At 44.8% G+C, this 21,620-nt stretch overlaps 1 protein-coding gene and 1 long non-coding RNA gene across 3 annotated transcripts in view; one reads left to right on the top strand and one right to left on the bottom strand.

Moving 5' to 3' along the window:
* Positions 1–19,867, bottom strand: part of LOC136183162 (uncharacterized) — a 254,481-nt gene extending 234,614 nt beyond the window's left edge. The window contains exons 1-2 of the long non-coding RNA XR_010668998.1: positions 19,731–19,867; positions 19,470–19,700 (exon numbers count right to left, since the gene is read on the bottom strand). This is a non-coding gene — a long non-coding RNA (uncharacterized lncRNA). The remainder of the gene's footprint in view (positions 1–19,469; positions 19,701–19,730) is intronic.
* On the top strand, positions 987–19,753 carry dennd1a (DENN/MADD domain containing 1A). 2 transcript variants are annotated; one of them, XM_020649419.3, is made up of 23 exons: positions 987–1,128; positions 3,767–3,831; positions 5,959–6,002; positions 6,442–6,491; positions 6,968–7,087; positions 7,726–7,795; positions 8,589–8,669; positions 9,586–9,639; positions 9,783–9,893; positions 10,177–10,277; positions 11,394–11,439; positions 11,520–11,621; positions 11,717–11,842; positions 12,780–12,881; positions 13,072–13,159; positions 13,354–13,394; positions 13,576–13,647; positions 13,959–14,015; positions 14,316–14,474; positions 14,697–14,761; positions 15,195–15,332; positions 16,131–16,377; positions 17,471–19,753. In XM_020649419.3, the coding sequence occupies exons 1-23, from the start codon at positions 1,112–1,114 to the stop codon at positions 18,500–18,502; spliced, it is 2,988 nt and encodes a 995-aa protein (XP_020505075.3). In that variant the 5' UTR covers positions 987–1,111; the 3' UTR covers positions 18,503–19,753. The 2 variants fall into 2 exon arrangements, with proteins under 2 accessions (XP_020505075.3, XP_029136150.2); XM_029280317.2 differs by lacking the exon at positions 15,195–15,332 and having other exon boundaries at positions 988–1,128.
* Positions 19,868–21,620: the final 1,753 nt, after the last annotated feature.

The raw sequence follows: 21,620 nt of genomic DNA on the forward strand, positions 1-21,620 counted from the left end.
TATGCAAATATGTACATATATTATTGACATATTTTTGTATTCTCGTGGATTATATATTTGAATATATTTCATATTTAATAGTCTCTGTGATTGTTAGTAGGGCTTAGGCCTTTGCACTAAGCAGGATTCGATTTTTGGAAGTTATGAATCGATTTAAAATCACATAAACTAAGAATTTCTATTTTTACATACAACAATGTTTTCCCCACGTCTAATTGTTAGTGAGTTTTTTAAATTAATTGTAAATGTCTCCATGTGAAGCACTTCAAATTTACTTGCTTTAAATACATAAATATATAAATATATATACAACCTATAATTACTTTGCCTTGCAGCATTTATAACCTACGTGCACTATTCTATTTTTTTATTTATTGTTTCGTATTTTATTCTACTTTAATGCTCTATAAAAGTATTTGCTTTTGATAGGCTAATTTTATACATTTTTTAAAATAGTTAATTCATCATTGTGGCTTAACGTGTTTAAAAATTCTATTTGTATTCAGAAAACATGTATGGGGGAAACTAAACAACCGTGTTAAAGCGCTAAGCCTACAATCCAGAGCCTCCGAGGTTTCAGGTATGAAAAAAGGTGTTTATTAAATCAGAGCACGGTTTACAAATGGTTTGTTATCCGTTCCCATGGAGTTGTAAACGTGGGAATTGATTTTACTCACCAGTATAATATGTGAATGTTCATATATTTAATTTGTACATGTAATTTAATTCGTAGTAAAACAGGATTTAAACATTGAAAAATCTCAGTAAATCCCTGAGTTTATAACTGTCACAGGTAAGGTACATAACGGTAACTTTTTCGTCTTCTTGTCACGAGACTCAATCGTCGTCTCCGATATGCACTGTGGGAGTTGTAGTTTTCATCGCGGAGCTCGTTCAATGGGTATTGTTTTGTTTGTTCACAATAGAACTACAAGTCCCGGCGTTCCTCGCGAGGCAGCACGTGATCTACGCGTGTGACGTAGAGCAGACGGACCATGGCGCTGTGTAGCTCTGTGTGACAGGTTAGCATCACCGAACACCTCCGGACGGACGCGTCTGCGCACTGACATCCGCCGCAGGCAGACATACCGCGGCGGGGTGACAAACAAGGATGGGGTCCCGAATCAAGTAAGACCGATAATCCGCTGCTTTCTCCTGACCCTGTTAGCCTCCTGCTGCTAAGAGCGCTGTGTTAGTGACACGGGGAGATAGAGCCCAGTGTGAGGCCCGGACTTGTTGCGACAGGCAGAATAAAAACACACCAATGCTGCTGCTGTTCAACTTAACGGAGCAGAGACGACAAAAACAACGCGTTAAAACACGTTAGCATTCAGCTAGCATTAAGGCAGCGACACAGATGAACACAGGAAGCTAATGTAAACATGGTAACGGGGCCAGATTGTTCTCAAACAGGATGTTGGTTTTCAGGCTAAAGCTGGGTTTGTTTTCCTGTGGCTGTCCCAACCTTGGGCTCCCGACCCCATTTGTGGTCGCCTGAAACGTGTGATTACTGATCAATAACAAATGTAATGTGTATTATTGAACACAAGACAATGTGAGCCATAGCCAAAACAAGGAGCTTGCAGGGTCTCTGTCTGTCATCCATTGTGCAGAAATCTCCTCCCAGCCTTTCTTCCTCTCTCCACAATTAAGCCTAAATGTGCTCTAAAAATGAACGTTTACTGCATCTACTATGACCTGATTGAATAATGTGAGCAAAAAACTGTCTGCCTTTTGGATGTCTGGGGGTCACCAGAGGTTTGTGATGTCAAAGTGGGGCCACGAGCCAGCAAGAAGGTTGGGGACCACTCCTGCATCCTGACGTCTCTCCTCTGATATACTGTAAATATTGTATTAAGGAGATGACTCATCTGGCACAGTGAGACATATTTAATCACTTGTTTTCATGGTGTACCTTTTGGGAGTGAGCTGTTTGAGCTGGAGGGAAATTATTGACACATCCTCACCTTCACAGTAAAACTGAACATGGTGCTTTGATGATCCTACACTGATCTGCAGACGGACGGTTTAACTACACATGTTATTACACATCCTGAGAGTTAAACCTTTGTATGTGTTACAGGGAAGAGCAATCAGACTTTGAAACAAGGTGAATGTGTAGAGAACATACTAACAGACTGTTTGTCAGCTCACAAGTGTTTAAAGGATCAATCAGTGAGATGTGTAGTGAGTGAAATGATGAAGTGAGCTTACTGTATGATCAGACATTAAGGAAACATGCTATGTTGAAGTGCTGGCTTCTCTGACAACAATGCAGCAGCCAGTAACCAGAGAAGGTAGGCGGTTTTAAGGCCACACCCACACGGCCGTTTTGGACGCTCCCCGGTTTGCCAGATATGAGAGCAGTTATCAGGTCAAACCAACAGATGTTGCAGTGATGGAAGCGAGTGGTTCAGATAGAAGTGATTGTACCCGACCTAAAAAGCCTCTGCATGTTTCTAATAAGCTCCACTAGCAGAAATTAAATTATTATTCATTAATAGATAATAAATCTGATTGGTCCAAAAATATCAGAAATTTGGGTCAAGTTTTTTTCGCTGAGGAGTTGGAGTTTGGTCCTGAGGCCAGACGAGTTGAGAAGCGCTGGTTTAGAGCATTGAAAGATTAGTTTGATTAACGGTGTCCGTTCTGTGGGTGTAGCATTCAAAGATGGTTCCAAACGTCATTATGTTTTCTCTTCTGTGGATGATGTGTTTTGAAAACTGTGATTTTTTTACTGTTTTGGTTACACTGGTTAATACTGGCTTAAAGCGCTTGTTTTGAAAAACAATCATTTTCTTTGTTGGTGCGTGTTCTGATGATCACATTAAGAGTGTCCTCACTCCTCAGACATCCTGACGATGACTGAGAACACGGTGATAGCTTCCCTGAAAGACAGAGAGCTTTTATCCTCTGTGAAGTCAGAGAGTTTAACAACCCTGATACCACCACACACCGGGGGGCTTTTCTTCTGTAAAATCTTCGCTTTGGACTTAAAGACAAAGTCTGAGCTGCAACTCAACAGGTCCCTGGCGGCCCCTGAAATGAGTCGGCCATGTTTAAGGATATCTGCAGCTTAGTCTCAGCGTCACTCAAAATCAAACACAGAAAAACTCAAAGCGCAAAATAAATATGTAAGGAAAAAACACATTTATTGTACATTTCCAGATGAGTGAAAGGCTGCATTCCTTTGGTGAATGTGCTCCCCTGTTTTTTGTTTCTTAAAGAGGACATATTCTCCCCCTTCTCCACCTTTTCAAACAGTCCCCTGTGCTCTAAATGAAACATCTGTGCTTTGGTCAGAATATAACATGAATCAAGCACCAGAGGAGGTTTGTGACCCTGTATAAACCAGCTCTCTCAGAACGCTCTGTTTTGGTGTGTGTGTCTCTTTAAATGCAACGAGCCCCCCCTGAGTTTCCCCGTAGACATCACTCCTCTGTAGAGAGAATAAAAATGGCCGACCTGCGTTAATGTTTTGTTCTAGGCTGGGGGTGGAGTCCATGGGTGGAGATACCAGGGGAGGGGAGGGTATCCCACTGTGACATCACAAGGAGAGCACATTTGAAACAGAGCATTTTTCTCTGTGTTGTAAGACTTATGCAGACCACAAACAAAGGACTGGATGGGTTTATTTCACATTTTGTGGGTCTGTAGACACTCAGGTTACCCAAATATATGTTCAAAAACACTGTAGAAGTGGATTTTTCAGAATATTCCCCCTTTAACATGCACAGAACATATAAGTTCTCCTCCTGTGTTGCAGGGAGAGCCCCGAGTCCACGTATGAGGTCTTCCTGGAGGTCTCACAACCAGGAATACACACCTCAGGTAAGTGTGTGAGGCTGGACTACATTCATCTCTTCTGTTCTGAAAAGGTTGTGTTTGCTTTTAAATGTTGTGAGAACAGCAGATGATCAAAGATGCACTCTTTATTTTTGCGTATTTTGCGTTATTCAAATTGAGCAATATTGCAAAATGTTATCTCACATCACATGATTTTCTCACATCCTGCTGACTGAGAGGCTGCACACGTTTTGTGATTCCTGATGTACAAAAATACTTCATAAGATAACGACGGACTGTCAGCGCCACCGCTTAGTTATCTCAGATTAGTCCGCTTTGATCGTTCTCACCTTCCCGTCTTAGTGAGCGTGTTTCCTCAACACAAGTCAAACCCTCAGTGATAGAAGTGTTGGAGTAGAAAATTCTTCAGATTGTTCACATGCACAGAAATATTTGCAGACACACACACATGCTGTTGAAACATTAATTTTTTTATTTTTCACCAAACAAGTCAGTGCAACATATACCAGTACAGTAAAACGGCTCGAGTTGGGCTGCTCTCTGTCCAGCCTCTCACATTGTCAGCCCATGGTTGATGACATGATCAACTAAGGTTGCTCTGATTTCATTTGAATGGGTTCTGTCGCAGCCTAAAGAGAGACCAGCAGGGGTCCAGTCAAAGTCTCAGGTCGACAGATTGACTGTCAAGTCCTTTCAGCGCCCCATGAAGATGCTGAAGTTCTGTTCATGTCTCACATCTGCAACATTTCAGCGCTTAGTAGAGATCACATGCTCATTGAAACCGAGAAATTACTCGACTTCTTTTTGTGTTGCTGTGGTTTCATTTGTTTTGTTTTCTTACTCGTATCATATTGAAGTTCTGGTATCGTGACAGCCCAAAGCTACTCATGGACTTCACTGGTGTCATGAATCAGACAGAAGCAAACGAAGCGCACGACGAGTTTGAGCTGCAGAGTTTAGTGAATCAAACGGGGAACATTTGTAAGAGCAAAGACCTCGGGATAAAGTTAGTGTCTGTTTAATGTACACTGATTTTATATGTTTGCATCTTTAACACATTAAAGGAAACTCTGAGTCACTCACGACTTATTTAGATTTTGAAATCCTGATCTGTCCGGTCTGCATCAGGTTCCTTTTTTTTTTAATCTGCCGTTTGTGACTAATCAGACTTCCTGGTTTCTGAGCAGTCGGCTTGTTTCTAAGAATTTCCTCCTGTTGGAGTCTCGTTCCTCGCATCACTTCCTGTTCAGTCTCAAAGATGCCCTATCTCTCAGAACGTGTCACGAACATGAACGCGTGCAAACCGACCTTTTTTTTTTTTTTTTTTTTAGTGTCACACATTTACAGCAAGCCATCAAGATCGTATTTTTGGGGCTTTTTAGGTTTTTATTTTAGAGACAGGAGGGGGGGGGGGGGGCTGACCTGCAGAAAAGGTGCCACAGGGCGGACACAATCCCGGGGATGTCCCCCCTCGTGGACCTCTGTACATGTGGCGCGTGCATCAACCGTCCAACTATTGCAATGACTGAATGACTGAAGAACATGATCTGCATCTTTTTAAACCTCAGAGCTGTTGTTTAATCTTGTGCATCCACCTTTAAATAAAACGGCACATTAAGAAAACATAACGAGGCGTTTACATAACCATTCAATTATGGGCTCCAACATGTGCTGGTTTATGATGTGGTCATAAAACCTCTGGGAGGTTAAGTTCAGACTTTGATTGGTCCTCGGGGGGCGATCAGTTCAGCTGCAGTAGCAATAAAAACAGAGTCAGGGAGAGAGGGAGAGGATATGAAGCCACATGTACAGAAGCATGTATAATAAAAAACACCTGTAGAAACATGGAGGTCAAAGGTCAAACATATGACCAACACATGCTGCACACTCTTCACACAGAGTCTCACCCTGCTCCTGTTATACCATCAACACTCAGACTCTTTGAGTTCTTTAGCTCACTCCATATCGTGTGTGTGTGTGTGTGTGTGTGTGTGTGTGTGTGTGTGTGTGTGTGTGTGTGTGTGTGTGTGTGTGTGTGTGTGTGTGTGTGTGTGTGTGTGTGTGTGTGTGTGTGTGTGTGTGTGTGTGTGTGTGTGTGTGTGTGTGTGTGTGTGTGTGTGTGTGTGTGTGTGTGTGTCCTCTCTCTCACAGGACCGGAGGTGAGGAGACAGTATCCTGCAGATTACACTGATCAGGTCTGATATTCAGATCAAACAGCTTTTCTTTTATTTGTTCCATTGCTTTCTATGATGTGTATCGTTTGTTGTAATCTTACTCATAAGGCTGATAATGTCTTTTTTTGCTTGTAACATGACTCAACTCGACATGATGTCGTTAATATTCTGAATAACAGTTTAATGTAGGACAATGTGCCAAGAGGGGCGTGCTATATGTCGATAAGTCGGCGCTGCAGGACGGTGTTTCTTATGTTTAAGTGGAATTGTTGTGTTTTGTATGACAAATTTCCCTTTGGGGATGATAAAGTATATTTGATCCAATATGATAGAAGCAGGACTAATATGGTTGGGGGGGGTATAAGATGAAAGTTTTTAATGTAATAGCAGATTTATATTTATAAATAGAGATCACAAACTAAGCCTAATGTAATGACTGTGTGCTTCTGTTTACTGACAGGAAACTCTGAACACGGTGCCCAAATTCTGCTTCCCCTTCAGCATGGACAGGTAGGCACAGACACACAGATACACAACCACCTACACACACACACACACACTCACACACACTCACACAGACACACAGATACACAACCACCTACACACACACACACACACACACACACACTCACACACACTCACACAGACACACAGATACACAACCACCTACACACACACACACACACACACACACACACACACACACACACACACACACTCTCACACAGATGCACAACCAGCTACACACATCCCCCCCCCCCCCCCCCCCCCCCCCGAAAACTTTGGGATACACAAACATTTTGTCCCAGGATCTACTTAATGCTGAAATAAAACCAGTTTTTGTTTAGTTCTGGACTCACTTAAAAGCTGCAGATCCTCGTTAAATAGATTTCTTTCTGCACAGATTAAACTTACTTTGTAATCGTGTCGGTTGGTCTGTGTGTCTGTGTGTGTCTCCTTATCCGCCTCTCTTTGTCTCGCTGCAGCCTGACGGTGAACCAGGTGGGGCAGAACTTCACGTTTGTGTTGACGGACATCGAGAGCAAACAGAGATTTGGTTTTTGTCGTCTCTCTTCGGGGGCTCACACCTGCTACTGCATCCTCAGGTCAGTGTGTGTGTGTGTGCGTGTGCGTGTGTGTGTGCAATGTTCGCTCCTGTAAGTCGTCCGTTAGTCATTTATTATCCATAGATTGGGTCCTAGTACACGATCAAATATTAGTTGTTCACCACAGTTACTTAAATGTGAGGCAGACACTCACAGTAATGGAAAGTTCAAGAAGTCTTGTGTTTGTGTTGGTTACGCTTTACTCTTTTAATACCATTGAATAGCATCAAACGACGAAATCAGGTTTGAGGAAAATTATCCATGTCCCATCTTACTGTAACATGGAGGACGCGGGGTTTAAGACCTATACTGCAGCCACTCAGCAGGGGGAGCTCTCTAAGTCTTCTGTTTCTACTTGTGACCAGATGTTCCTCTGTCCGTTATTCATACAGTCGGTGATCTTAACACGACCATAAATGACTAAATGAACATCACGCTGTGTGGGAGAAGAACTGAAACTTGAGATTTGGAACATAAACTCGTTAATGTTCCCTGAAGGAATAAATGAACTGAGAGGCAGCATCATCGACTGCTTTTTGCAACCAGTGTCGCCCCCTGCTGGCTGTTGGAGAGAATGCAGGTTTTAAGACCCTGGACAGTCTGTATGTAAACTAATGGAACCCTCTGTGTTCGCTCAGCTACCTGCCGTGGTTTGAAGTCTTCTACAAGCTGCTGAATATCCTCGCTGATTACACCATCAAAGGACAGGTGAGTCGTGTCGCGGCCACATCTCGTCCTGTTTGCCAGAGGAGGTCACACTCCTGAAGAAATACTTTTACAAACACTCTTTTACTCTGTGATTTAATCTGAAATCTTTACTGCTTTGATCATTATTCTATCGGGCTGATCGACTTCATTCATAAATCTGTTGGTCACTTTCTTCACTTCATGTGCGGCTCTCTGTCGTCTCTCTGGAGCTAAATTTAAACTTCCTGTTTTTAAGTTCCTGTTTTCACTGGTTTGTTGAGTTGGCTTCAGATGGTGAGCAGCTTGAGTCAGTTTGAATTAGTTTCCATATTTCCCTCTGTAGTGGACATCAGCAGCACGTTAACAACAACGAGCTTTAAACCTGAAAATGACAGAGACGGCAGTAAAATCAGTCGAATGCTTTTTTCAGACCTACGCTAAACTCTTGAACACTTTCTCACAAAGAAAGATGCTGGGGGCTGAGCTTTTCTCCACACGGCCCCTTGCTGCAGCCAACGCTCTCTCCTCATTGAAAACAATTTAAAAAAAGATGTAGACACTCTGACTCTGTTTCTGCTTTGTCATGTCCTCCTGAGCCCCCTCCCCCTCCCACCTCTCTCCTCTGAATGGGTTTTTATGTCCCAACTAAACTATCATCTCATTATAACATTACAGTATCAAGAGAAACATGACGTCATCTTTTTGAATTCTTTAATGTTTGCCCTTCAGTCAACTTGTTTGATGTTGGAGTTTTAAGTTTGTTTCATGAGATAAAATAAGCCGTGCACCTGTCCTGAATGTTTGAATGTTTCAGGAGAGTAACTGGCAGGAGCTGCTGGTGTCTCTACACACTCTTCCAATCCCCGAGCCCGGAGTCCCCGTTCATCTGGGTGTGGTGAGTCTGACTTTATATCACATCAACCTCCAACAGAGATCTGATTTAAGAACAGGAAACTAAACTCCACTGAAGATTCAGAAAGACTCACAGCATGGACATGAATTTATCTTTACAGTCAAAACTGAGCCTGTGAAGGTACGAGCATACAACAAAGAAATATCAACAAATGTTATTCTCGTCAGCTCGTTCCTACAGGGCAAACAAAGACTGTTACATAAAAGTACTCTCTCTTTGTAGCTTTAAAGGTCCCATATTATATATAATCCACTTCACCATGTTCCTCTAACTCTAATATGTGTCCCTGGTCTGTCTACAAACCACCCAATGATGAGAAAAGTCCATCCTCTCCGTCTTTTGCCTGCTCCACTTTTCAGAAGATGTGTACTCAAACAGGCCGTTTTACAGAATTTCCCTTTATGACATCACAAATTGCAGTAGCCCCTCCCCCAGGTGGGTGACACTCCCACAGCTAGGTGTTTGTTCTGCCCTGTGAGTCTGCCTTCTCACCGTAAACAATAGGACATGGGGCGAGAAAGCCAGAGACACCCAAGCCCTTCCAGAGAGGGGGCGTGGTCAGACACAGCTCATTTACATATTTAAAGGTACAGACACAGAAACAGCCTGTTCTGAGCAGGGCTGAAATAGAGGGGCTTATAGACATGATCAAATACAGGATCAGAGTGGATTTAGAACAAGAAACTTCACACACATGTTTTGAGGAGCTCTGAGACTCATTTACACTGATGAAGAGGAGGATATGTGACCTTTAAAGGATCTGTTACTATTTGTGACACCCATTATGTCTTTAATTCATTCTGACCCTGCAGAAACAGGCTGCCTGAGCGTTGAGGGGACTCTCCTCCTCTTGTGCTCACAAACACTGATCCTGTTGTGTTTTTTTGTGTTTCTGCAGCATTCCTTCTTCACTGTTCCCGACACAGGGGAACTTCCCAGCATACCTGAGAATGTGAGTGCTGTCACCAGAGATATTACAAACAAACACCCTGAGCTCCTTGAGTTTCATGTCCATATCATCGATACTGAATCTTAAGTTGTTCTTTACCTTCTCCCTGACTCTGTCCCTCTCTCTCTTGTTTTTGACGCCTGCAGAGAAACCTAACAGAGTATTTTGTAGCAGTAGACGTCAACAACATGCTTCACCTGTACGCCAGCATGCTTTACGAACGACGAATCCTCATCTGCTGTAGCAAACTGAGCACTGTAAGTCCACCCACCACCTGTTTATAAAGTCTGCTAAAACTCTGCAAGTCTTTTCTTAATGAGCAGGTCAGACAGTCTGTGAGCTCTCTGATGATCTGCGTTTATGATGCACTGACTTCCTGTTTTATTAATTAAATAATGCAGTCTTTAATATCTGTAATAGTGTCAAACAACCTGATCCATGTTTAATGTCTACATATGAGAAAATGCTGTTTTAGAAGTCAAGATAAAGATCTAACGCTGTGTGACGTCACTATTGATTTTCAATATATTTGATCCACAGTTAACCGCTTGTGTCCACGGCTCTGCAGCCATGATGTATCCGATGCACTGGCAACACGTTTACATTCCTGTCCTGCCTCAACACCTGCTAGACTACTGCTGGTGAGTAACCATGGTGACCATTCTGACTGTAGCACAACCTCAAAGTCAAAAAAGCGTTGAGATGTTGTTTTTAACTTTTGTATTGTTGCATAGTTTGGAAGCCTGAAGTTGACCAATAAGAACAGACGTCAGAGGCTGGTAAACAAGTTGTAAAATCTCAGAGAGGTGTCGGTCTACTGCGGCGTCTGAACATTTACAACCAGCCGGTCCTGAGGAGAGCTAAAGGCCCTGACACACCGAGGAGACCGGCACCCTAGTTTTTGCAGTGTGTCCAGCTCCGTCGCTTATTTCAAGGAATCACTCTTGATTGGCTGTTCAGCTAAGCGAATCAGTGCATGAGAACTAAACAAGAAAGAGAAAGCAAGTTTCAACTTTTTATCAGACGTTATTCTCGATTAGTAGTACCTATAGCGGTGTAAAAATGGTCTTCTCTTATCATAACGGTTTATTTATCCTCATTCTTCTCCGTCCTCGTCCTCTTCCTGTTTCTCCTTTTTGAAATGACGATTACAGACTACCGCCGCCTGCTGGCATGGAGAGTTATTTCCTCTCACGCATGTGCAGAACATACGTGGTGGTTGGCCGTCGGCTGTAGTCTTTGCGGTGTGTTCAAGTGCAACTTTTTGACCAAGACAAAAGGCGACGTGAGGCGACGCCACAGTCAGCGACTAGTTCTGCTCGTGTGTCAAGGCATTAAGTCCATACTGGTCTGCTCAAATCCCCCTATTCAAAGTGAGTTTGACCTTTGACCCTCAGGTCTTCCCTTTGGAGCTCCTGTGAGGAAAACTGAAAGACTCCAGGTCTTATTTGTCCCGTGTGAAATTCATATATTAAGTAGCAAGCCCAACGCCCAAATATGGGCATAAATCAAACAGTGCGCTTTCCTTGATCGCCCAGTAACATTTAGGCTTTAAAAACTCTCTGTCATTAAAACCGTCATGCACATGCAGCTTGAAGTTTATACTCAACATTTCAAGACCTTTGTTTGAAGAGTAGGATGATTTTCTGCTGGGTGAAGCTGAAGAGGCCCATCTGACCTCTGCTGTGTTGAAGTGGAATAAACAGCTGTTATGTTTGGAACAGATGTTGTAACTCTGAAACTGTCTCCTGTCTCAGTGCCCCCATGCCCTACCTCATCGGAGTGCATTCCAGCCTGATGGAGGTAGGTGTCTGTAGCCGGAGCAGACGTTTTGACTCTGCTTCAGCTGGTACTGAAATGCTTCTTTTGTCTGCTGCTCTTAGAAAGTCCGAGGGATGGCTCTGGATGATGTGGTGGTCCTGAATGTGGACACAAACACCCTGGAAACCCCGTACGACGACCTCCAGAGTCTGCCCAATGACGTGGTGAGACGCTGCAGCGCAGTAACCGTTAAGTCTTAAAGGAAACGGTCCAGTTTGAACTTTATTGTTTCTAAAGACTGTGCGTCTACATCCTGCAGGTTTCATCTCTAAAAAGTCGTTTGAAGAAGGTTTCCACGACAACGGGAGACGGTGTAGCTCGGGCGTTCCTGAAGAGTCAGGCGGCTTTGTTTGGCAGCTACAGGAACGCTCTGCAGATCGAACCGGTCAGTACAAACTGTGCACGGGAGACAAATGTGATGAACCGAACAAGAACGAGGTTATAAATTCATTTCTTTCTCATCAGTGTGAATCTGCGACTCCTGCTTTTTTGTTGCTTGTTTTGAGATTGAGATTGAAGTTAATCACTTCTACCTCGTTGGGGTTGACATATCAAATGAGCACTTAAGAGCAGGGTAGGTAGTTTCCTTCAGATCCACTTTTTAAGATTTTGGTTGAAATTGTCTTTAGGTCCTGACAGAAATTAATAACTCATGTTCTCTGAAAAAGGAATAAAGAAAGAAAATCCATCATCTGTATCAGTTGTAAGTCTGTAAAATTTTGACCAATGTCTGCTACGAGATACCAATCTGATGAACCAATCAGACGCCTCCCTGTCTCCCTGCTCGCTCTCTACCTCTTGCGTACTCTAGCCCACACTCAAAGCACGCCATTGATGACAGAGTTTACACTGTGAGTTTTCTTATCGCTGAATGAGACATGAGACGACGTAGTTTCTACACAATGCAAGAGATGAGCTGAGGTCAGCCTCTGGAGCAACGGTGCTTTGTTTATGTAGGTGAGGGGGCGTGGCTTTAGAGGGCGCACCGAGGGAATGCTACTTTCGAAATCATGCTAGTTTTTCGAAAACTACCAACCCTGCCTTTCATAAAAGCGACACCATCTGGCTTATTGGGGACCTGCATCCTTTCAAAAAAACATAATTCATAACATAAGTTTTCGTGCAGGGTTTAATTTCTCTGACTCTTTGAGCAAATTAAGAAGATGGTGAATAATAATAATAACAAACAGGTAAAAAACTGACTCGAGGTGTGACACTTTGGGTGTGAAGAGGAATTTCACTGGACCCTAAACATAAAGACAACGTGTTGTGGTTGTTGTTGTTGTTTTTGTGACAGTCGTTGTGTTTTCTTGAATTTTCAGGGAGAGCCGATCACGTTCAATGAAGACACGTTTGTGAACCATCGTTCCAGTGCCATGAGACAGTTTCTGCTGAATGCCATCCAGCTGCAGCTCTTTAAACAGGTACACACACACACACACACACACACACACACACACACACACACACACACACACACACACACACACACACACACACACACACACACACACACACACACACACACACACACACACACACACACACACACACACACACACACACTCTTGATCTCACCCTACCCTTCACTCGTGGTTTTGTTTCCTCCTGCAGTTCATTGACGGTCGGTTGGACTTGTTGAACGCAGGCGAAGGTTTCAGCGACATCTTTGAGGATGAGATCAACATGGGAGAGTACGCAGGTGAGGCCGCTCTCTGGTGATTTTATGTGATCGTTCTGGACGCAGTGAACACACCTTTAGTCCCAGAATGTCAAGGATGCACACACCGCAGTGTGTCTTCAAATGTTTCTAGATTTACCCGACATTACTTCTTGTACTCAGCGTGTTTATAACATGATGCTGCTAACTTGATCTTGTTGTGTCGCCCCCTACAGGCAGTGATAAGACCTACCACCAGTGGCTCTTCACAGTGAAGGTGAGCTGCTGTTTAAATCGCCCAGGGTTACAGAGAGCGAGGGCCGGTAACCTTTGACCTTTAATCATGCTCTTTCAAAGTTTGTCCTGCTGCTGTTTAAGAGCAAACCAATAACTGATGGTGATACACGTGTGTGCAGAGATTTTTTACAAACTGATTTATTGTGAATGTCTTCTGACAGAAAGGGGGCGGAGCCATCTTCAACACAGTGAAGACCAGGGCAAACCCGGCCATGAAGAACGCTTACAAGTTTGTAAGTACAGTCTTGTTTTATTCTGTAAAAGAACGGCTCCACTACACGGGGGAATGTTTTGTTTACATTTTGTTCTACAGCTGATCCCATCAAAGCTTTGACTTGAAGTTTTAGTTTTTGTCACTTCATCTCCACACCAAACTCAAATATCAGACAACATGAGACCTACAGGTTTTAGACCTGCACGTTGAGCAAGCTGAGACTCAACCTGGACCTCTTGACCTCGAACCCCAAAATGTCTTCATAAAGATTCTAAGAAAGTGAATCGTGTGTTCAGAAAATAAAAATGATCCATCTTTGTTTGTTTTCAGGCTAAGGACCACGCCAAAATGCGGATCAAGGAAGTGAAGAGTCGACTGAAGCAGAAGGTACAGAGCTCTACACAGAGGCCAGTAATCCTCTGATGTGATGAGAATTACACTTTGTTGTCATGGAAACACTGGATCATTAGAGTGGGAGATTAAAATCTGCACCTGCAGCTGTAACAGTTCACGCTCTCACTCACAAACCCCCTCAAACTCTCTCCTGACCTGAACTCCCCTTAAACACCTCTGTAGCCGAGACGTGCAGCCTCCCTCCCCCTCCCTCTCCCCCTCCCCCTCCCCCTGCGGTACCATCTCTCCTCTCGCCTACGTCAACCTCCTCCCCCCTGTGTCCCCCCTCTACAGGAGCAGGCAGAGAACGGGTTCCCAGCGACGGGGTCGGCAGTCATCGACGACGACGACAACACGGCCGGGTTCACCTCGTCTACAGGCGGCGCAGTCAGGAGGGAGGGGCCTCTGCGAACACTGGAGGACCACCGGCCAATCACTGTGCACTTTGGACAGGTAGGCAGGATGGGGAGGAAGGGTGAAATAAAAATCCAACTACACACTTTAGTGCCCATGATGTCAGGAAAAAGCAAACATGGCGGAAGCAGGGTGGAGTATCAGCGAAAATCACTCCCATGATTCCCCGCTGGCCTCGACGAGAGCCCCCTGGTGGTGGAGTTTACACACTGTGCCTTTAACGCTGACAGACTATAAGTGATTATTTTCTCACTTCTTCAGGCTCGTCCTCCGATGTTGCTGAAGAGGCCGAGCAGTAACGTGAGTCTGGAGAGCAGCGTCGACCAGTAAGCCCCTCCTCCTTTACATCCAGAATAACACATTTCAACCTCCATGTTCAGATAAACGATGACAGGACGAGAGTAAGAGACATTACAAGACGCACATAGTCACCTTTGAAACGTCTAGAATCTGGTTTTCTTGTCGGTCCTGATAAGATTTCTGCTCTTGTTCCCGTTTATCTCTGCCAGTAAGATTTTATTTGTTGGTTTGTTTGTCCAAAATAACAACTTCCTGTTTGACCTAACTGCACAGCTTCCTTTGAGACTCAATCTTAAACAACTAATCAAAGCATGTAATAAAATAAATCCTTATATAACAAAGGAACTTCTGTTCTTACTCACCCTGAATCTCTTCTTATTTCCCACCTTTCCTTTATTCTAATCTTCTTGATTAACACGTGTGTGTGTGAATCTTTGTGTCTTCCTCTCCTGTCTGTAGCTCTCTCCGTCCCACTCGTCACTACACCGTCTTTCTCTCGGAGGATTCGTCCGGAGACGAGCTCCAGTACGACGACGAATCCATCTCTGCTTTGCCCGACAGCTTTCTCTTCTCCGCCCCCTTCGAGTGGTCGCCTCTGTACGCAGCTCTGTCGCTCCTTTCAAAACCTTTTATAACTCTTCCTCTTCTCTTTCTGATTTAACACGTCTGCACATGTTTCACAGGATAATGTGGTCTGTGTGCAGACGCTGACGAGAGGGTTAAAGGAAGATTGTGTGACACATAAATATATCATAAATCCAGTCTATCCTGTGTAAATGTGTCTCTGAGTCATGACTGTCTACAATGAGTGAGAAGCTCGAGTCCCGCTGGCTGTGTTGTTGTCAGAGTCGTGTTTACATGGACGGGACGGCCGGCTCCTCCCCTTGTGTATAAAAGCTGTTTTAGTCAAGGACTAGAGAGAAGAAGAAGAACATACTCACTGATTATTTGGATGTTAGTAAGAGTTTTTAGATCACGCTCATTCTGTGTTAGTTTACATGCAATGTGAAGCTACGAGCTAACTAAAGAGCGCTAACATTAGCATGCTAACACAACAATGCAGACCACAGGTGATCGCAGCTCGAGCAAAGTACAAGCAATAACATCTCATGTGACTGAGTTCTCACGTTAACAGTCTTGCTTATAATCTGTCAGCATGTTTGGCAACACTTCTAATTGGTTCCAAAGAGGTCATGACCTTTACCTGATAATGTCAGACGTTAGGATTTCTTCAGCCTCAGCAAAGCATATATAGGTCACTTCCACGTTTACTGTTACAGCTACATGACAGCTGGATAGCAGACAGATACTATATCCATGAAAGCTACCGAGATAAATTAATCTATGAAAATATATCGAAGGAAACAGAAAGTGAAACCTTGTTTGTTGCTGCAGGCCTCAGCCGTACCGCTCCCTGAAGGAGGTGGAGTTAATGGAAGCTGATGATCCCGGTTTTGGTGCAGAAAGTCACACGGCTCCTCCCAGTCCAGTCACCGAGAAGTTCTCCAACATCAACCTGCTGGGGGACATCTTCGGCTGCCAGGACGAGCCCGACGGCCAACACATGACCCTCGCCAAAAGTCTGGAGGACCTGAGGACCCCCAAAGACTCGGAGGAGCTGCAGGCCAAGTTCACCTACCAGGTCAGACGTCCGAATGCCCCGCTGCAGAAAGATGTTTAGATTCTGAAAGTGTTAGGTCTGCTTTTTGTCCAGAGGTCCAGTTTGAATAAAAATACATTTTAGTTTGGAAAATAAAAATTGTACAAAACCCACAGATGACCATGAATCTGTTCACAGTCTCAGAGGAGGATTCATGTTGAAGACCTGAACATCATTAAATGAAAAAAAAAAAAACTCTGCATGAGCTCTTCAGAGATTCATGAATCAAGAACGTTTTGTTCATATTCTTTAACAGAAACCGGTAAAGATCAGAGAATGTTTTTTTTATCTATAGATTGTTTCAGTTTTCTCACTGGTAGAACCGGTCCATGTGCCTCGTTCATGAAGAGCTTTAGCTACAACACACACAAAAAAAAAACCGAGCCAGGTGGTACAGGATGGGAGACCGATGGAGAGGCAGAGTTAGGGAAGGTTGGAGAACTGATGGTGTTTGAGAAATCTTTTTTAATGACACTTGACTATTTGGTCTAGCCTGATTCAGACTGCCGTTTCCAGGTCAGATATTTACGTCCCTGTGGCGTTTCACCTTTAGTATGAATGTTGCAGAGGCATGAAGAGGGGATAAAGTGATCCCCCGCCCTCGTTCCCTCTGTTCTGTCTTCAGGGGTGTTGGAGGGACGAGATCAGCTGAGCCAGTGGGCAGAACATCGCTGTGTTTGTATGTGGAGCTCCCGTTGTGCTGTGCTCTCTCACCCTTCTGCAACTCCGTAATGAAATGTGAATTCACAGACTGGGAGACGCTGTTGTGGAATCAATAAGAATGTCTTAAAGCGTAATTATGGCAGAGCTTTGTTACTGCGCTGCGGTGGATTTGCACTATGGAAAGGGTTAATGTTTTAACCCACAGAACTGTAGAGGAACATCAGGCTTCATGATCAGTCACGACCCATCACATGCTTTAATGCATGAGCTGAAAAACACATCACACTTTGCACTTTGCACTTTGTATGAATGATCATTTGATGTAAGTTTTTAGGTTCTAGGATCTTCTGAGCTGTTCAAATCCGTGTCCTGGTCTTTAGGAGTCTAAAGGGTTTTGGTTTTGTGTTTTCAGCGGATGGACCTGACAGTCGGGGAACACTCACGGACTCTTCCGGGCCTCAAACTCTCCAACCTGTCTTACAACAAGCTGTGGAGCGTCGGAGCGGAGGAGTCCTCCCTGCCTGTGTCTGGTCCTCCGTCCTGCAGCAGACCTCCTTCTGTCCAGCTTCCTGTTCGGAGTGAAGCCCCCTCCCCGAGCCGAGACACCTCCAGCCCCGCCCCGGACCCTTTAGACCCCTCCTCCTCCTCTGGAAACATCACCATCCCGCGCCCCCACGGAAGGAAAACCCCGGAGTTAGGGGGCGTCCTGGCTCCTCCTGGGGCTCAGTCTCGCTCTAAACCTGAGGGAGGGTCTACGTGGGGGGGGCAGGAGTTCAGACAGGCCTTGACCTTGAGCACAGATGGAGACTTGCTGAAGCCCTCCAGGCCTGAGGAGGACAACATAGACCTGATCAGCCTGCTGGACCCCCTGAAAAACTCTACACTAGCCAGCTCCGCCCCCCAGAGTGATGGTGTGGGTGTGTCCCCATCGTCCTGCAAACCCCCTCTTCCCCCCCGGCCGTATCCTCAGGGCTTGCCCCCGTTCCCCCTGCACCCCCAGGTATCACTGAACCCCTTCACCCCCTCCATGCAGCACCCGTCCCCTCAGATGCACTACGCCCCGACTGTCAGCGGGAACCCCTTCAGCTCAGTCTACAGACCCCCACCTGGCTCATATTTACACACTCAAACCCCCCCACAGTCCTTTTCCTCTTTACCAGGACTCTACAGACAGCAATCCCCTGGGGGGTCCACTCTGCCGCCCACTTTTGGACTGATCCCCTCAGCCTTCCCCACCTGCTTGCCCCCCTCTTGCTCAAGCGACCACGCCCTCTCCAGCCTGGCCGGCCCCACGCCCTCCTCCTGTACCAAGCCCCCCCGCACCGAGGGAGACTCTCAGAGCGCTCAGGATCTGTTTGGGGATCTGCTGACTTTAGCGAAGCCGGCGACCCCCCAGAAGAAGAAGGTGGAGGACCTCAGGAGGAGGTGGGAAACGTTTGACTGAAACCTGTGAATACGCACTGACCCCTCCCCGCCCCGCCCTGACCCCGCCCACCCTGACCCCGCCCCACCCTGACCCCGCCCCATCCCTACACACCTTTATCGTCACTGCCGTGTCAGGACCTTCTGTTGCAGGAAACAGTTCACACAAACGATGAGACGTCTAAATTCAGTCTGAAAATTTGCTTTGCCCAAGGATGCAACGTCCTAAATTCCTAAACGATGAAAACTTTAGTTATGAATTCATTTTAAAATAACTCTGAACCTCAAAGAATATCAGAATGTGCTTTACCAGTTTCTTAAACGTTGATGACATCACAACAGAAGCACTTGAATCAATCATTTCAAAGGAGACTGAGGTTGACAAAATATTCCCTAATTTTGATAGCATGTATTTTAAAATGATACAATCTGTTATTTTAATGATCAAAAGTACCAAAGCTTTCACAAACTGCAGATCTTCACTTATGTTTAAACCACAAGAGAGAGAGAGCACCGTCTACATTGTTCAAATACAAAGGCAACATTTTGGCACCATTTGATAAGTTTATTTGGACAGCAGACATTAGAAGTTGTAGAACTGTACTTTTTATCAAGACTGCTTTTAAAGGAGCAGTATGTAACTCTGACCCCCTGGTGTTTAAAATGGGAACTGCAGTCCAAATTCTAAACATTGTAGAGAGCTGTCTCCCCCCGCCCCCTCCTCTCTAGAGTCGATGCTCACAGGTCACCATGTGGTGGACACTGAAGCTTCAGTGTTTATCCAGCTCTGCATCGGTCTGTAAACCTTTCTGTGTTCTAACCTCTCTCCATTTTTCAAAAGCATCTCCAATATTGATCCTAGTTTGAGCACGTTTCTGCTCGTGGAGCTTATTAGAAACATGCAGAGGCTTTTTAGGTCAAGTACAATCACTTCTATCTGAACCACTTCTCTTGACCACTTCCATCGCTGCAACACCTGTTGGTTTGACCTGATAACTGCTCTCATATCTGGTAAACTGAGGGGCGTGCCATGTTTTGTTCTCTAGTCCAAACAAATCCAGAGCATTCAGGACCAGAATCTTTTGTTTGGTGACATTTGTTCCAGAAAAACTAAATTATTTTCTCCTCCCTTGTTTCTGATTTACTTGTTGCTGTAGAGTCGTGCATATGTATCAGAGGTTGTGCATAATTTCCTGCAACAGAAGGTCCTGATCGCCACCCTACACACACACACACACACACACACACACACACACACACACACACACACACACACACACACACACCTCCCCTCCCCACCACCATCAGCTCTGCTGCTGACCAGTGACAGACAGGAGAGTGTGTCAGTCCTCAGCTCCTGGACTCACCTGAAGCCGTCTGAGGATCAAATGAATTAGGATTCATTTTGTTGTTTTATTCCCACACAGAGCAGCGTCCTGTGTCTGCAGCTCTGTGTAAGGTCTGTACTAAACTAAGGTTGTGTCGTTGTTTGGTTACCACGGAGACGGACGGTTCATCTTAACGAGTAGAGTGTAACGTCCAAACCAACCAAAACATAATCAGAACAGAAATCAGGTTTGAACTTCACGTGACCAATCAGAGAGCAGCGTTTCTCTCCCTGGTGACACCAAACAGAACTCGCTGCTCCTTCCTCATCCTTTAAGTAGTCACACCTTTCAAAACCATCACCATGACAACCAGAAGTCACACCTACTAGAAGGCAGATTCTAGGTGTCGGATTTAAGCCGGTGAAACACCTTAAAAGTTAGCAGAGGGTAAACTCCGTCCTGAATTAGAAATGAGCTGCACATACACAGAGCTGCACACACACACACACACACACACACAGAGCTGCACACACACACACAAAGCTGCACACACACACACACACACACACACAGAGCTGCACACACACACACACACAGAGCTGCACACACACACACACAAAGCTGCACACACACACACACACACACACACAGAGCTGCAGACACACACACAGAGCTGCAGACACACACACACACACACACAGAGCTGCAGACACACACACACACACACACACACACAAAAGTGCATACACACACACAGAGCTGCAGACACACATACACACAGACTCTCTGTCCCTAACCCTTGAAGACGTTCTGATGCCAACAGTTCTCTCTGACTAAATGCTAACTGGATTTGCACAGCAGCGCCTCTTGTCTTTAACGCCACCACGTTAGCGTAGCATCAGTGTAGATCTGTGGTTCTGAATATATCATGCAGTGTTTCCTGAAGAGGATAAGTGTCGCTCTGATAACGGGGTAGTCCTGCTGATTAGCTCGTATTGCTTGTGTTAGCTCCAGCTGATAGCGTTATGCTCCAGTAGCTCCAGAGTGCGGTGCGTCTCCATCCTGCAGTAACTTCATGTTTTTTTAATGTTTGCTTTGTTTTGTTTACGGCCTTCATGATAAAATCCAGTCTGTCTCTCTCTCTCGCTCGTCCGTGAAATGTTTTGCCTCCTTTTTGTTTTTTATAAAAACAAACTTTGTAAGACCCCTAAGACTTTCAGCATCAGTCCGATCCGTTTTTTTGGACACTTTGAAAAAAACCTTATTGTAAATTCTTGGCTCGTTTTTGCCATTTCTGCTGCTCATATCTGCACTATGATTTCCTTCTGTTGTTGTTTTTGTTTTGTTTTGCCTTACTAAACTGTGTGTGATTGGCTGGTGGCTGCTTCTTTAAAATCACAAACTGTCTCCCGCCTCATCTCGGGGGCGTTCATGTGTTGAATGCCAAAAAGTCCTTCTGGCTTTAAAAGCTGTACAGGTGTCCTTACGTGTGTGTGTGTGTGTGTGTGTGTGTGTGTGTGTGTGTGTGTGTGTGTGTGTGTGTGTGTGTGTGTGTGTGTGTGTGTGTGTGTGTGTGTGTGTGTGTGTGTGTGTGTGTGTGTGTGTGTGTGTGTGTGTGTGTGTGTGTGTGTGTGTGTGTGTGTGTGTGTGTGTGTCTGTGTGTGTCTGTGTGTGTCTGTGTGAACAGATGACACTATCTTTGTTCTAAGACGGATTAAAGAGTGGTGACTAGTATGTTAATGTCATCAGAACATGTCATATTCATTTGATTAAAAATACACGACTCACTCTGTTTCTGTCGAGCGACCAAAC

Source organism: Labrus bergylta, chromosome 17 (assembly GCF_963930695.1).
Source record: "Labrus bergylta chromosome 17, fLabBer1.1, whole genome shotgun sequence".
Lineage (NCBI taxonomy): Eukaryota > Metazoa > Chordata > Actinopteri > Labriformes > Labridae > Labrus > Labrus bergylta.